Source organism: Amblyomma mixtum, chromosome 7 (genome assembly GCF_055824585.1).
Source record: "Amblyomma mixtum isolate Tamu chromosome 7, ASM5582458v1, whole genome shotgun sequence".
NCBI classification, from domain to species: Eukaryota; Metazoa; Arthropoda; class Arachnida; order Ixodida; family Ixodidae; genus Amblyomma; species Amblyomma mixtum.
Window position 1 is genome coordinate 31,381,964 of NC_143018.1, and position 16,972 is coordinate 31,398,935.

The 16,972-nt window shown below is 43.4% G+C and overlaps 1 protein-coding gene across 1 annotated transcript in view; it reads left to right on the plus strand.

The window, feature by feature from the left end:
- Positions 1 to 6,740, plus strand: part of LOC149335551 (uncharacterized) — a 35,404-nt gene extending 28,664 nt beyond the window's left edge. Inside the window, exon 6 of the mRNA XM_089553824.1 lies at positions 6,634 to 6,740. Within this exon, the coding sequence (XP_089409950.1) occupies positions 6,634 to 6,648 (15 nt within the window). The 3' untranslated portion in view covers positions 6,649 to 6,740. The remainder of the gene's footprint in view (positions 1 to 6,633) is intronic.
- The last annotated feature ends 10,232 nt before the right edge of the window (positions 6,741 to 16,972 follow it).

The window sequence follows — 16,972 nt, forward strand, 5'->3', positions numbered from 1 at the left end:
ACACAGATCCCGACTCACTCGTGCGGAGTTAAATGGCCGATAATCACTGAAGTGGACTTGTTCCTACGTGCTTAAGTGTAAGTCAGTCTGAATAAAAGCATACAGCGCTGTATAGGCTACAGTTGGTGTTAGACGATCTTAGGTGGGATTGAGAGAAATTTTCAGATCTATTACACTAAGAGCAGTCCTTAGAGGGAACATCTGATCAGTATTTCAAGGGTGCTGCGAGCTGATGTTAAACGTTTCACAATATTCCGTCTTCGACAGACGCCCTCCTGACGACATACATGCAATATTTTCTGCAGTAACAGCTCCGTAGATCCCTTTCTCTGAGGTGATATTCTCGGCTTTCTCAGCTGCAAGTCCTGCCTTATTCACCCACATGCTTTTATTGATACACGATGTCTTCGTCACTTGATCAGAGCGGGCATGAAAGAGGGTGCAAGTATCGTGAGGAAAGCCCTTATTTTCCCTGAAAGAGAGTGAAAAGTCTGAGACAATTTTTTTTAAGAAATACAAGAAGTTCTAAAATTTCAAGAAGTTCCCTTTAAGTGTGGACCGTACTGTGCTCTGCTAAGGACGGATAGCCATTGGCCAGCGAGTGTGAACGTTAGTCAATCATGACCGCCAACAATATAAATTGTTTTAATCGGTTCAAGTTCATTCCAACAAAGGCGACTTAAGTGTGCCTTTTAAACAATGTCACTACTGCATGTGTTCTCTCCAAGTGTGGATTGTAGTGTACGTAAGAATGAGTAGCCATCTTGTTTGGTTTATTGGGGTTTAACGCCCCAAAGCGACTCAGGCTATGAGGGACGCCGTAGTGAAGGGCTCCAGAAATTTCGACCACCTGGGGTTCTTTAACGTGCACTGACATCGCATAGTACACGGGCCTCTAGAATTTCGCCTTCATCGAAATTCCATCTGCCGTAGTGTATGCGTACTCGCCAGTCGTGGTCGCCTATGATGCGATGGCCGAAAGATAAGGTTTGCGAGTTCGCTTTTTCGCGTAGCAAAGCGAATCCTATCCACCGGTTCTATTTCATTCCAATCACCCGTAGCTTTGTTTGACCAAACCCAGCGATGACGTCGGCGTGCACCCTATAAACAGCGGTGAAAATAATTTGAAATAAAAATAAGACAAAATCAATACGTTACTTCGGCCACGGCTCGCATAGCGCCAGCTTTCTACATTGGCTTCCAGTACCGCTGCACAGTTCTAGAGCGTGAGCTCTTACGCAACGGGGACGTCATTACCGAGGCGAGGGTAGGTGCGAGGACGACTTGTTTGCTCAAATTTTTCTCCGCTCCTTGCTAACGTTAGGCGTGCGTAACAGGTGTGGGCGCCTCCAGACGGAAGCTGAGGTGGCATCCGGAAGAGTCGGTAGGGCAGCAAAAAAGAAATAAAAATGCGTCCGAATAAAAAAAATAAAAACTCCTAGAAACATAAAATATTAAAAAATTGCGGAGCATTGCGCTACGACGAGGGGCGCTCTCGGCTAAGAGGAAGCAAGCCGGGCGGAAGCAAAAGAAGAAAGCAGAAAATGAATGAAAGAAGAAGGCCAACTATGTAAACAACGACAAAAGTAGCCCTACCGCTAACCTCCTCAGCCTGAGTGGTGCTCCTTATTTCCTCCACTCTCCCGTCGCGCTTAATCTTTTCGGTTTGTTCTAGTTTTCTTTTCTTTTTCTAGCTGCTGGTCTTTTCTTCATGCACGCGTCTTGAAACTAAAAATGAAAAAATAAAGAAAAGAGAAGTGAAGAAACGTTGAGCTGAGTTCGCCCTCAGTCTCAGGTTCCGTAGGCTCGCATATTCGGAGGACCCTTAATGGAGCAGACGCTCTCCGGATAGCGGCTGGGCGACGCCAATAACAGCGCCACTCTCCGTCAACCCTTCCTCTCCACATCCTCTCGCATTTTATAATGTTTTGCTTGGTCGTACCGCCCTCGGCAAGCCCATTTGCATATACACGCTGAGGTGGCAGTTAGAAAAAAATAAGTTGGGGTTGCAAATCAGTGCGGCTCATTTAAGGGCAAGACTTTCGGCTTTTTCTTGCAACAGGTGGCGCGAAGGTTGTCGCGGCGATAAGTTGTTCGAAAAAATTTCAAGATGAGTGGTCCTTCACAGGGCGCGCAATAACCCGAACGAGCAAAGTGTTGGGTGTTTCACGATGACGCAGATATACGATAGCTCTATTCGAATTTGTACATACTTGTATTGACCTTCTGTGTGTTCGAAGCAGTTTGCTGAGGCAAATAAGATCATTCTTTTTTCAAGAGGCAAAGCAAAAACAGCAGGACACAAAAACGCAGTAAAAAAATGCCGACCAAATCGAGCCCCGAATAAAAGAAAACTTTTTGTCGTCCTGTTGGAAGATTGAAGTTGTCACTACGGAGCCAGTTATTTCCTGGCACCGGCCGAACGTGCAATACTGCCAAGATGGTGTCGATAGAAGAATTTCTATATAATACCTAGTGTAACGACAGCAAATGTTTTTTTTTTTCTGTGTGTTTTTCTTAACTTGTGAAAAACCTTCAACTATACCTAGGACCCTTCGTTTCCGGGTTTTATTTTTGCCAGAATTATTGAGGTGAATCTTGGGCGATATTTGTTTAGGTAAGGTTTGGGTGCAAATCAAGTTATTGAGGAAGTATTTGCTTAATTCATGTTTCTGGGTTTCTTTTTTCTCGCAGCGAAAGCCATTTTAATATAAGTTCTCATTTTTGTGCCAGACACGAAATTCCCTATTATTTCCTCAATATTTCTCAAACATCATGGCGATGACAGGTTTTGCGACAAAAACTGTTCACCAAATTAGATTTTCTCTCAACCATTACAATTATATAATCAGCACTTTGTGTGCATGCAATTCATGCCTGCTTTGTACACTGCCAAACTGTAAATATAACAGAGGTCATTTTAAACGGGCGATAAGCAGGACATTGTTATTGTTGGTAGCGCTGGATACATTATGCCTAATATATATAAGATCACTATCACATATTTTGGCGTCTCACTTGTAAAAGCACTTTTGGAACACATACTCAAATTAAGTCATGTCACAAATAAACAAGCTCGTTAAGAGAGCCAGTTGAGCGAACACCCCTCTCGAATAAGGACGGAATATCCCCCAAATTTCCTTCAGCGTATTCAGCTTTGCTTAGGAAAAGGTACGCTGTTCCCTTTCACAAATCCGTATATCTTAACGTGCCACCCGTTCCCTGCTCTCGCTTTAGAAGGGGCACTTTCGGAGAGAATTCGAGATTTACCCGAATTTTATGAAATGTGTTCTGGCTGCAAGCCTCGGGTATAATCGCGTTTTACCAGGAAACTATATGCTTGAAAGAGCACAGACGTTTGGGCCAGTTGGTTCATATCAGACACGTACAAGCGCAAAAACACGGACAGGGAAGACAGAGTTGTCCAAATCTCTGTGTTTTTGCGCTTGTACGTGTCTGATATGCTTGAAGTGTACATATGCCCAGGAGCATATTGCAGCTAGCCGTGTTCAGCACTATAGTAAACTGCGTTGAGCTGAGTTTAAAAACAATTATTACGCGAATAATTTTTCTGTAATTGATCTTCGAAGGCAAGTCAGCTCGCCTTACGTAAGGACCTACACTATAAGGAGATGGCTGCTCAGCAACAACATCGAAAATCGCTAGCAATACCCAGGGGTACCTTGTTACAAAAATTGCGAAAGCGTAAAAAACTGCCATGCTCTAAACTTTCTCGTGTTCCATACGCAACAATTGGGGACGCAATCATTTTTCAGCGGTAAACCTTTTATGAACGCATTCTTTTTTCCATATCATGTAATATTTCACTATAACAATCCCTGCGTACGCTGGTCACCAGACTGCAGTCTTGCATTTTTTTTTTCTGTTAACGTATGTACTGTCGTCCAAAGCGTTCCCTATTGTTTTTCTGTGGTAATCTTAACAGCTCGATACGATCGATGGAAACACTTAAAGAGAAAGATTTTGCTACATGCCGGCAGAATAAGGGAGTAATTAGTCATTGGCTTCCAACAAAACACAGCCAAACGGCTGCAAAGGAAAGCTATTCAGTTTTTCTTTTTAGCCGTTTGGTTGTGCTTTGGTGGATTCCGATAAGTAATTACTCCCTTATTTAAAATCTACTCCAGATTTGGAGATTACCCTAAACTTCTGAACCATATCACAAGAATAGACCACTACTTTCAATTTTTCCATAACAGGGTGTTATAATTTTTCAGTTTTCAAGATTTTTGCCCGTGTATGTTGGACATGCGTAAGGAATAGCGTAGTTTAAGTGGAAGTTGTGTCTAGTAACATAGTATTTTCTGGCGCTAGACTACAGGTTCCTGCGAGAAAGTAAGGTAAGAAAAAACAAACATAAGATACATCAGAAAGAAATATGGAATTATACTGGCCACTCAAAGCAAAGTGAAAACTGGAAACAGTATGAAACGAAAACAAAAACTGGGACTGAAACTTTCTTTCCTCTGCACTGTTGGTGTTTCGATTTCCATCCTCTTTTTGCCTCTGTAATGCGCATTGACCGATTAGCGCTGCCTCAACAATTTTTTTCTTATATTACTGGCCAATAAAACCTGATCACCAACCGAAACACGAGGAGTTCGAACCCTACTCCAATTGGTCGTATACTAAGCCCGTTGTGGTGGCGGCATTGCAGGCATGGCAGTTCCGTTCGTGAAAAAGCATTAGATCGCTCACTGACTCGAAAACCTGTCGTCGTCCCAAAGAGTAGCGGTGTTAGGAAATCGAAATTAGTCTAAATGGTGTGACGTCATCAAAAGGCGAGAAAATACGAATGTTAACCAGTAGAAGTCAGCCCTAGTACTTACAACTCCACAAACTACAAAAGAATAGCAGGGAATAAAAAAAAACAATTTGGAATAGAGTTACAGTAGAATTAGAATTGAATTTAAATAGAACTGCAATTCTGCAACATTTCTCGCACATAAGTTTCTCGCCCGTAAGTGTCCCTCGTGATTTTTTTATTTCTTTTTAGGGAGCCAAAAAACGATATGTTCGTAGTCTAGTCTACTCTTTAGGCTGAAATTTCGTCTCATTCTGCCCTTTCATCTTGCTTAACAAATTTCGCAACTGCATTCGTCTCTCATGTATCTCACTCTCTATGTGACCGTCCACTGACACATTATAGCCATGCCTTAGTGAAAGCGGGTTTAACAAAATATCCAATGTAGCGAGTTTGTTTTAATGCAACATGCAAGTAGGCTTCAGTGTTTTGTACGTGAACACTTTGTGTTCACGTGTTTTGTACACTTGCATGCACAGTCAGTAGTGTGCACAGCAAACCAACCCTCTCTTTTGTTCGCAGCAAATATGCTTCAACGACTCTTTGTGCCGGTCTATTCTCTCCCTAATACTGTATTTTTTCCTTCCCGTGTATAAAAATACCGAAACCAGTGCAGTTCAAGAATCTTTGCAGACGTGCAGACCAATATTGAATAGTCGAACGCTTAAAAGATTGATTTGGACTCGTTGGCCCATACGAATGACAGGAGCCAAACGTCGCGAGATAGAAAAAACCGGTTAAGAAAACAGACAGGACAGCCCGGCGGCTACTACCAATTGAAATTGCTTTCGAACGTAAACCAAGCTCGATGTTCAAAAGAGTTTTATTAAATTCAAAAGAGGCTATTCACCGTCCATATCTATCGAGCAACGGAATACAGACTGCTTCGAATCTCGTAAAAAATTCGCTCGAATCTCTTTTCTGTATTTGTAGAGTGCTATCTCGCTTAACCTGAAGGTCCCGGGTTGCGTAAAGCAGCGCTATAGCAGGAATGCCAGACGCCCGCACGTCTTGGCTGGCTCGTTCCGATTTTCGCGAGGACGAATACTTTTTTCAATGGAGCTTCCTTCACTGAACCGTCAGTGAACGGGATTATTCGTCCTTGTATATTTTTTAACCGAGAAATGTCAAGTGACTAGAAGGGATTCCTCTGTTGTCGGTTTCATTCACCTCGTTCTCAAATTTTTTGCTTGTTTTTTTCAGTAATTTTTCTTTCTATTTCTTTTTGTTTGCAGTGTCATATACTTGCTATGAAGGCCAGGGTTCGACCGAATTTCGCTTGGCGAGCGAAATTCGTGCCGACTTGACAAACAACGTACGCTCGCCAAAGATGTCGAAAAAGCATCTACATTTTTGGCAAGTGTATGTTTTTCTGACAAGTTCATATATTTGTTATGTAGAAATTTTGCTATGTTTTAGACGCCCCCCTGTCTGTAAAAAATGTGACGACAGCATATTTTAATCAATAACATTAAGAAAATAGATACAAGATGGTGATAGCAATTTGGGTTTTAAGCTTGCTTGCTTTCGAAAATCAATTAAGATGATAACATCTCTTCTCTGTTTCCTTCGCCTGTGTTCACCTTTTGCACTGTTTTACTTGACTGACCGGTAAACGCCTCCTGCTGTACCAACCAGGCACCATTCCTCAATGCACACTCTGTCAAGGCTGTCTCTCTGTTTACGCGTTCGTACTTTGTAACGAGTAGCGCGAAGCGATGAGTGCCATTCAGACACCGAAGGTCGCGAAGCATGTAGCGCTCGCTCAGACGTTTAACGTCTTCACTCCTCACGTCTCTCCCTGACAGAACTGCCTGCTGTGATGCCTGGAACTTGAAGGAGGACTGCAACGATGGCATGGTTGCTGGGACTGCGGAGAGGGGCGTAGTTGTGAAACACGCCGTCAGGCATCAGTTTCTGCACTGGACATTCTCAATGCTAGAAATCATACGCAAACAAAAGCCCAGGGCACTGCGCTAATCGCACGTGTGTAATCTCGTGAACGATTGCTTCGGCCTTGCTTTCTCAGCCACTCAGCTCACGCTGCTGAAAAACAAAAAAAAAAACAGAGTTCTAGACTTCTCACCCTGCTCCCCTACTTTGAAGCATACGGCTTATTACTGACATAGAGGGAGAGCATAGTCTGCCACCCAGGGACTTCTTTTTCACATTGGTGCTGACCAAACGATAAAAGGTTTGGTTTATGGGGTTTGACGTCCCAAAGCGACTAAGGCTATGAGAGACGCCGTAGTGGAGGGCTCCGGAAATTTCGACCACCTGGGGTTCTTTAACGTGCACTGACATCGCACAGTGCACGGGCCTCTAGAATTTCTCCTCCAAAGAAATTCAACCGCCGCGGCCGGGATCGAACTCGCGACTTTCGGGTCAGCAGCCGAGCACCATACCCACTGAGCCACCGCGGCGGCACCGAACGATAAAAAGAGTAGATGAATGAATGAATGAATGAATGAATGAATGAATGAATGAATGAATGAATGAATGAATGAATGAATGAATGAATGAATGAATGAATGAATGAATGAATGAATGAAATTTTGCGCTCTCACGCCACACCCTTCCTGCAAACGATGGTTCTGCTTTCGTAATCTGTTTAACAGAACGAACGGACAAATGGACGAACGGAAGGACGGACGAGGGAAAGAACAGATGGAAAAAATAGCGAGACACGATTTGCGTGCAAGTAGGAAAACTTAAGCACGCGTCACGCAATGCTAAACGCGTCCACTTTTTCCGCGTGCTCTTTGCTTTCGAGCGCCTTTGGGTATTATTATAACCACCGTTCTTCAAAATGCCTTCATAAATTCATAGGTGGCCGTGTTGTTTGCGGGGATGGTGCTAAGCCTATATCTAAAGGCTGAGCTTGCAGAAAAAATAAAAGCATATTTTCTTTTCAAGTCTCAAGCGTGTGACAAATACGCTGGGGTACTTCAGGCGCGCACACGACGTTGAGGGCCGTCTTTTAAGAGCCATCAATCTTGTTTGCTGCGCTGAACAGCCTGCTTACGCTCGGGCCCTAACTACACAACTAACACAACCGAGGTTTCTTTTGTGGATGTGGGGAGGTGGCGCACTGTTGTTGCGAAGAGTGATTTCTTGAACGTCAGGTAGAAAAGTTTATACTCAAGAGAACCATGTTTCGGGCAGACACAGGTTCAGCAGCAAAGTACGTTGGCTCCGCTTGCAGTGTGCCATGCCCTTTATTTATTTGCAGATATTGTAGGTCGAGGTTTTTCTCCGTTGTTGCTCATCGTAACCGCCCACCCGTCACTTTAGGCGGCGCTGTTAGCACGAGATTAAATTCTGCTTCCTTCCGGCAAACGCACTACGCCTTCACGCAACTTTTCACAAACCTGGCTGCCAGAATTCAACACTCGTTGGAATCTGCTCAGCTTTCTTATCACGCCCATCACCGCTTCCCGCTTGCTTTTCTTTTTTACTTCTTGTCCCATAAATCACTGGGAAAAAAAAATGTGATTACATTTTAAACCTCTCCGTGCGCACTGTAACGCTTGAGAAATAATTGAGACCATATATAACGGGCTAGAAATGTTCTTGTGGATCTGTCCTTTTGGACAACACTGCTTACTTTGCAAGATCTTTGTCGTCGTACATGGACATCGTAGTAGTAACAGTTATCGTTGCAGGTGTTGTTGTTGTCGTTGTTGTTGTTGTTGTTCTGGTCGGGGGATCTTGAACGATAGCGTTTCCTTACTTTAGCGCTCTTTAGTCGAAGATTGCTGGGAAAGCAGTTTAAATCGACGTAGAAAAAAAGAGGAAACATATTTGTTTAGTTACGAAATACTGCAGTACGAAGCCTAAGCAGGAGGGTCATACCTGAAAGGTAAAAAGAAAAGTTTTACGGCAGTTTTACTAATCAATAAAGGGTATTGTTTCAGGAAGAACACGTTGGTTTTTTTTCGCGCTGCCTTTATCACGCACTGCGCTGTTATTTTAAATTCGTGGAGTTGTTAATACACAAGAGGGCTGTATGAAGGTCGGCATCGACCAAATCAGATTCTGCAGGGACCGCCATTACCTCAGCGAAGTGCCAGCCCTGGAATTCATTGAAGCACAGCGCAGCGGGACATGGAAATGATGCGGGTATCGTCGAGAGATAAATTGAGAGTAATGTGGAGAATAGAACAAACTGAAATAAACGGCATCCTTCGGCAAATTACAGAGAAAAAAAATGCTCCCCACGTCATGTTGTTTTGTGCCACGTTCCCAAGCTTTCTTAGGCCGACAAACCCTCTTCTCTAGCTTGGACAAAATGGACTTTAGTGAGACAGATAATGCGTCCTCGACGCCACGCGGTCACTACAAATGGTCTCGATATTTTCTTTCGTTTCCATGCAGGTAATGCATGTGACAAAACGGTTATTCTTCTATACCTACCGTTCCTTCCTACTCCTCTATTTGAAGCAGAACAAGCCTATTCAAAGATGTATGTCTAAGGCAACAGCCACTGCAGCCACGTGCCGGTCATCTTTCACCTGCAGCCTACTCTTTCTCATGTATAAGTGTGCTGAAAATATTGAAATTAATTCAGTTGTGGCTGGTACGCGAGGCACCACACCACAAAATAATAAAAAACGGCAAATCCATGAAGCATAAGCCAAGAAATCTACGCTCATCTCGTGTCTACTCGGCCACCCGGGAAACATATTTGCATTTGAAACTTATTTGCATTATAGGTTCTGTTGAACGTCCCCCCCCCCCCCCCCCCCCCCCTGTAAAAAAAATTGACAATTCATTGAGCTCTCCTCGGTCCTGACCTCGTGGATGCATCTCAGTATGACAAGGCAGTCGCGACTCGTTTTCGACGTCATCGTACAATGTAAGCAAATACGTGCGCCGTAAAATTCTACGCACATAAACTGCCGGGTCCACTCTTTGATAGAGCCGAGAATTTTGCCTGAAATTCCAGTCGTAATGGGAAGTTGTGCACAAAAGAACACTTAGTTGGTACACGATCGGCCGAGAATTCTTAGGAGGTACCTGCGCTACCAAAAACCAAACACGACAGTCCACATAAATATGAGTTTAAATATAGTATAAAAAAAGAGAAAGAAATATAAAAGAGAGAGGGCCCCAGAAACGGCCGTTAGAAAAATCTGCTTACGAATGAGGACAAAATTGATGTCGTCCGTTTCATTTAAGCTCCTGTATTTCTTTGTCCACTCCAAACTGCCGTTCGGGCTCTGCATTACTGAAGAGTCGCTGCAGTGTGGAAGCTAGGCGTTACGAAAGCAGTTCAGTGAAGCGTTAGGGAAATTAGCTTCGCAGAAACCCTGAAAAAAAAGTTCTCTTTAGTGGGGAAACGTGCCTTCCACTTACCCGCATTGCTTTTCAGGCCGGACGCGACATAACTAATCGATTTTCTCGGAAGAAGTAAGTAAGTAAGAAGTAAGAAGTAAGTTAGTAGTGAAAGGTGTATTTTATTCCGGCTTTCTTGGCACTAACGTTTTTAAAAAGATATGAAAGAGAAAGATACTGCTTTGAAATATAAGTTTAAAGTGTCTTTTTTTTTTCACCAGGAGCTTAGTACCTTTCAAGTTGCAATGCAGATATCGTCAGCGGCTTCTGAATGCCGCTTTCTCTACAAATCTCAGGGCTTCCACTGCGGATAGAAACGTTGGCGAGGGTGTGCATCAAATAGCATCCACCAGTCTACTGTTGTGCTCGCAACAGCAATTGCGAGGCAGTAAGCCTCGCAACAGCAATTAACACAGTGCAAGAATAACCATAAAAAACTTCCGAACGGTGACAATTACGTTGGGCGAAGCGCTTTGTTATACTAGGCAACTTTGAAGACAGAACTACTGCAATGTGCGCTCAACGTAATATTTTGAACATTTAAGCGAGTACTTTAAATACTTTTTTTACTTTTTTCCTAGCTTGCAAGCGAGTAATATGAACGTGGTCATGGCCCAAAAGGCAAGAGGCTGCCACAGACAACTCACAATAAAGTTAATGCCAAGAATATCATATTTGTTATGACTCCTGCCTCTTGTTATTATTAAAAGTGTCTATCTGAATGTTCTGTTTTAGGACGTGTAAAATAACAAGATTTCTTTTTTAATAATCTCAAGACAGACCCACTAACGTCGCTGGCAATGGGTTCTGGACCGCATTCGGACTTGAGTTACGCTAGTTTTTAAAAAAATGTGTCTATTTCGACGCCGGCATATGAAATTGCGCTTCTATATGAAATGTTTCCGGGGGAAAAGCGCCCCAATATGCTGGAAAAGGGAGCTCGCTAACCAGGGTAGACGTGCAGGCTAGTTGGGGACCCATGATTCTTTAAAACAGCGCAAAAGACAGGGACACAGATAGAAAAGACACACACAGCGCTGACTTACAACTCTTGTAAGTCAGCACTGTGTGTCTCTTTTCTATCTGTGTCCCTGTCCTTTGCGCTGTTTTAGAGAATCACAGCTCGCTAAGTTAACGCTTTGCAGTAATACCAAACCAGGGCACCACCTTCTGCCGCGCTTTATAATGACCCACACCCTCACACCCTATCCCCTGTGGGCCGAACAATCTCCTTCGTTTAAAAAAAAAAAAAGCAAGTGAAACGATGGCAGAGTTCCGCTTTCACTCGCCGGCTCTTCCAGGCCCTCTTGAAAGTTTTGAGTTTTTACAGAGCCCTGCATGGATGTACGGCGCGTGAAACGAACAAGAGTATGCGTCCATTCTCAAAAGAGATGGACGCCGGCGCGGTGATGCGATCTCAGGGAACAAGAGGAGGGAAGATGACAAGAAAGGGAAGAGATGATGCGATGCCTTTTCTTTTCCTCCATTTTAGATTGTTGTCTGGAAACGACTGCAGGCCTAGTAGCTAGCGCGTGGGCTACGCAGTCGAGAGAATGAATTGGATGGTGGCGCATTTCGTTACCCGGGCGCATCTGTGAATGCAATTGCTTGGATATCTAGTTTCACTTTTTATACCACTATGTTTTTCGTTATCTTCTGTTTATTCTGTGCGCCAGTAGTGCGTTATTTTGCTGATGCACCTCATCTTGTTTTGAATAGGATTTTGAAGGGAAGACACGGATCTATTTCCGTGGTCGTGGAATCGCATATGTCCTCCGAGGCAGAAAATAAAAGCGCGGACGGCATTCACATTCTGGTGAAGGGAGGAACGTGGTTTGGTGGGGAGAAAGAGAGCGGGGGGGGGGGGGGGGGGGAGGTAGTGAGGCGCGCATTCTTGTCGAATCGAAAGACATTACACGTGGGCCGCTGTTGCCTCTGTTACAAACAGGAGGAGTAGGTGTGGGGTCTACGTTTTCAGGTGGAGCTTGCCGTTTATAAACTTTTAAGGAGGACATCAACCATTTAGCTTCAATCTGGAGTGTGACTCAACTGAACAGCCAACCAAGGAGAGATGATCTAAACACTTTCCTCCTGGTTCCTATTTTAATTTTCGTGCATAGATCCGACACAACTATGACATGTGGGACAAATGATGCCCGATCATGCGTTCTCTGGCCGCGTTATCCTCCATGTACAAGCTTTTTTCTCCATTAGTTACTTTGTTGTCATCACATGACTAGAACTAATTAAGACGGCTGCACTCGGTTGCCCTGATAGAATTTTGAAAAAAAATTAGTAGCACTGCAGCACGACATAGGCTTCCATATTTTGCACTATTTCTGACGGGGCCCTAGCAGTAGCCTCTATGTTTTTCCTGTTCACCTGTATCGAAATTATGGAAGTGAATGGAAAAGTAAGCTGACGAGGGGATGATTTCTTAAACCCTAATATAAACTCACTATAGAACAATGGATCATCTATCAAGAACATCAAACATGTATATTTCGCTGGACGTAACGGTTGCTTGTAAATAAAATAGTATAAGCTCCAGGGACGCGCGGCGAACGATCTTACGAACAGCGCCAAGCAATTCGAGCTTCTACAATCTTCGTAAGTTACTCTTTAGTGAGGATCAGTTACTTATAGAGCACCGTAATACGGTGGCGGGTTTTTAGAGTGACGACAGAATAATAGCACGCCTATCTAAAGCGATTGGAAGCGGAGAAGAATCCCGCAAAGATGTCACCAGAGGCGGACAGCTTGGTCAAAGATCGCATCCAAAGATCGTCATGTTTGATGTCACGTCCCAACCGCTTTAAAGTTTCACCAGCGCTGCGACTAGGAACAAGACCAGAGAAGGAAGACAAGTACAAGCGCTACTAACAACTGAAAGTTTATTTGAAAAAACACAGATTATATGCACACAACTGACAACCCGAAGCGCCTGCGCTTCCCGCAAAAAGCACGCAAAAGAAAGTTAAGAATCTAGATACAAAATTTCACATTCATGTAAGTTTACAGATGGTGTGCTAACGCACGTGTTGCTGTTCTTGTCAATGTGATAGGCTTCACACAACTCCCTAGTCAGCTGATCCGGATGTCTGAATTTAATCTTTGCCCTGTTAAGCAGTGGAAAGCATGCTTTTTTATTAGACACACCGGGTTTGTTCAGATGACAATCTCTGTAATGAAGGGACAGATTTGATGAAGGAGCTACATTCAAAGAGGTTTTATGCTGACGTAAGCGTGTATTTATGCATTTCCCGGTTTGCCCAATGTAATTCTTGCCGCATTTGAAAAGGTATGTCATATACCACTCCCTCTGCACATGGCACAAAGGGTGATTCATGATCCACCTGGCATGCATTTTTTTTTTGCCTCTTATTTGCTTATGTTCCCGGGCTCTTTTGTCAACAATAGCACAAACCTTGCCTAGTTTGTTAGGGACCGAAAAGAGCACTTTAACCCCATATCTAGTGCCAACCTGCTTAAGCCTATGGGATAACTGATGAATGTAGGGTATTACCGCATACTTCGTTCTATCATTAAAGTGCTCTTTTCAGTCCCTAACAAACTAGGCAAGGTTTGTGCTATTGTTGACAAAAGAGCCCGGGAACATAAGCAAATAAGAGGCAAAAGAAAAAATGCATGCCAGGTGGATCATGAATCACCCTTTGTGCCATGTGCAGAGGGAGTGGTATATGACATACCTTTTAAATGCGGCAAGAATTACATTGGGCAAATCGGGAAATGCATAAATACACGCTTACGTCACCATAAAACCTCTTTGAATGGTGCTCCTTCATCAAATCTGTCCCTTCATTACAGAGATAGTCATCTGAACAAACCCGGTGTGTCTAATAAAAAAGCATGCTTTCCACTGCTTAACAGGGCAAAGATTAAATTCAGACATCCAGATCAGCTGACTAGGGAGTTGTGTGAAGCCTATCACATTGACAAGAACAGCGACACGTGCGTTAGCACACCATCTGTAAACTTACATGAATGCGAAATTTTGTATCTAGATTCTTAACTTTCTTTTGCGTGCTTTTTGCGGGAAGCGCAGGCGCTTTGGGTTGTCAGTTGTGTGCATATAATCTGTGTTTTTTCAAATAAACTTTCAGTTGTTAGTAGCGCTTGTCCTTGTCTTCCTTCTCTGGTCTTGTTCCTAGTCGCAGCGCTGGTGAAACTTTAACGATGTACCAACTAGCTTTAACCACCATTTTGCTCCAGTCCCAACCGCGCAGTTTTTAACGGTAAATTGGTTTGTTTGCTCAGAAATTTCGCGGCGATAAAGAAAGGCGCTGCAAGAATTTTCTACGCATAGCAACGGAGTAATGAGGGCCCACGCTGCTGAAGAACACTAGATAGATGCAGTGCTCAGAAGCTGAGTTCTTAAGTCCTATTAAGAGCAGCTCTAAGCAGCTATTAAGAGTTGCTGGGCTTGTCGGCTAAAGCATCTCTGACTATTTTGCTGGTGCCGATAAAATAAGAACTGTTAAGCGCGCTAAAAGTTGGGTTTGGGAATTGGGTTCGCAATTAAGGTTGACTTTACTCGCACTCTTTTCTCTATGATGGCAGAGAAGTTTTAGTTTAGCGCGAATATCCGTGGCCCGAAATATAAATCAAGTTTGCCTTTTTTTGTTTTGCTAGTTTAGATATCTATCCGCAAAGGAGTAGTAGCTGTAGCCGTGCAGGCGACTGCAAGATTCTGAAACACTGCAAACTTTTTTCTTTTTCTCTTTCGTGGCATCAACTATTGCTTAGCAGTGACAATTTAAATACACAACATTTTTGCTCCGGAAAAAAAAAAAAAACTCCCTTTCTTGTCGTGAATATGGCCGAAGACTCCCTCCCTTCGGGTGACCCTATTACCTGCAATGTGGACATTGCTATGCTTAGTACGGGTATTTGTTATTCACAGGTAACGAAGAACGGATCTTGAACCTAACCCCGAAGTGCAGTAAAGTGTCAGCAAATCTCTGAAGCATGCGAAAAAAAATTATTCATGCAGACTAAGCTGCCATTGACCGCAAAGTATCCAACATGTAAGCCTTGTTACAGATACAGTGCAGTACTGAGCTTCCAGGCACCAATTAAATCGTTGCTTTATCAGCCGATAACGCGAAGAAAGTAGTGCGGGGACAATGTCTCATTATAATCAGATTCACGGATAAATGATCGAAGGAACTAGAGGGCTTCTTATTTATTTGCATATTTGTCTAGCAAGTTGGTTTTTTGTCTGCTTGTTACGCACTTTCTGGGGTTTAAATTAGTACTTGAATACAAAACGAGGGCTGAAACCGCATACGGTATGATGAAGAAACAGGCGAGACATATTCTCTGTCTGTATGCTGTGCCGATTCCTTCTTATACCGTGTATCAATGACGCAGCATTCTTGTATTGGAACTTTGTTCTTGAAGCTGTAACGGTTATACTCTGAGCAAGAGCTCTGAGGGGGCGATTTAGCTGTAAACCTTAGATTTGTTAGCCGAAATCTAGCATCATGCTTAGCGTGTACAAGTTCGATCAGGCTTTCTGTGAACACCTAGCATCAAACAAAGAGTTATCGCGTTACATTTGAGCAGCACATGCGGTGCTGAAGTTGTTGACTCTCAGCAACTACCCACATTCAGGCCATGCATCATTAACTCCTCGCCTTTTACAATGCCAACGTCACTAAACTAGACACCTTAAACAGCGGAAATACATTTACTTCACTCTAACTTCAATCCAATAGTTTATACTAGCTTAGGCGCATGACTCTATGCCGCATTCATCACAAAAATGTGATTCCTCATTATCAGCCGCCGTTTCCCGACTCTCACGGCGCGGAGTGCGACATAGAGTTGTTTTTAACAGCAGACGGCCTATGCTTGCGTTGAGACTCAGTATCTGCAACTGATGTATCTGCAAGCTTCGCGACATTACCCTTAATTTTGTAACCGAGGGAAGGAAATCACAATCGCAGCATCGGCGCTGGCTTCAGTCTGGTCATTAAGCGAATTGTGCTAATTGGTTTTGTGTGAATACTTGCAATTTTATTATAACGTAGGAGAGGGGTGAAAGCGTTCCTGAGATTCTTAAGGGACTCGGGGTTGTATTCCCGTCTATATGTTTTCAGTGCGCGCCCTCTGTCCCCGTGACATAGTGGTCGCTGGACACTTGGAAAAATCATTTCATCGCCGCACTTTTTCCTTTTTTCCCCTTTTCTCCCCTCCCCAACTGTAGGGAGGGGAGAAGCCTATTGGGCATCGTCTTCTCAACCTCCCTGCCTTTCTGTCCATTTCTCTCTCTCTCCCTCTCTCTCTGTAATCGTACAACTTGTGCGCTTTTATGTTATGGAGCTGGTGGGCAACCAAAAAGGGTGAGCGGCAGTGAATATAGATGCCATATATGGAATTGGAAATTGAATGCATTATATATATATATATATATATATATATATATATATATATATATATATATATATATATATACATATATATATATTCTAAATTGATCAGCACCACAAAATTTAAAAAAAACTAAAAAAAAAAACTTTAAAAAAAACCCTGTGCCCCTTGGTTTCTGTGGCTGTTGGCTTCTGTCATATTTATAACGAGCCCCTCATCCCCTTCCCTTGTTTGCTTAATTGCTTAGCAGGGGCCTCGATTCTGGCAGCCTTGACGCTTTAGGAAGCATAAGAGGGTTCTCACGCAGCTTCCACCCTCTCCGTTCGATGACGTTCTACGTCACACCTGCGGTAACTCAGGACGTTCTACGTCCACCGCTTGTGAACGTGGGTGGCGCTGATGAACACTCTCAAG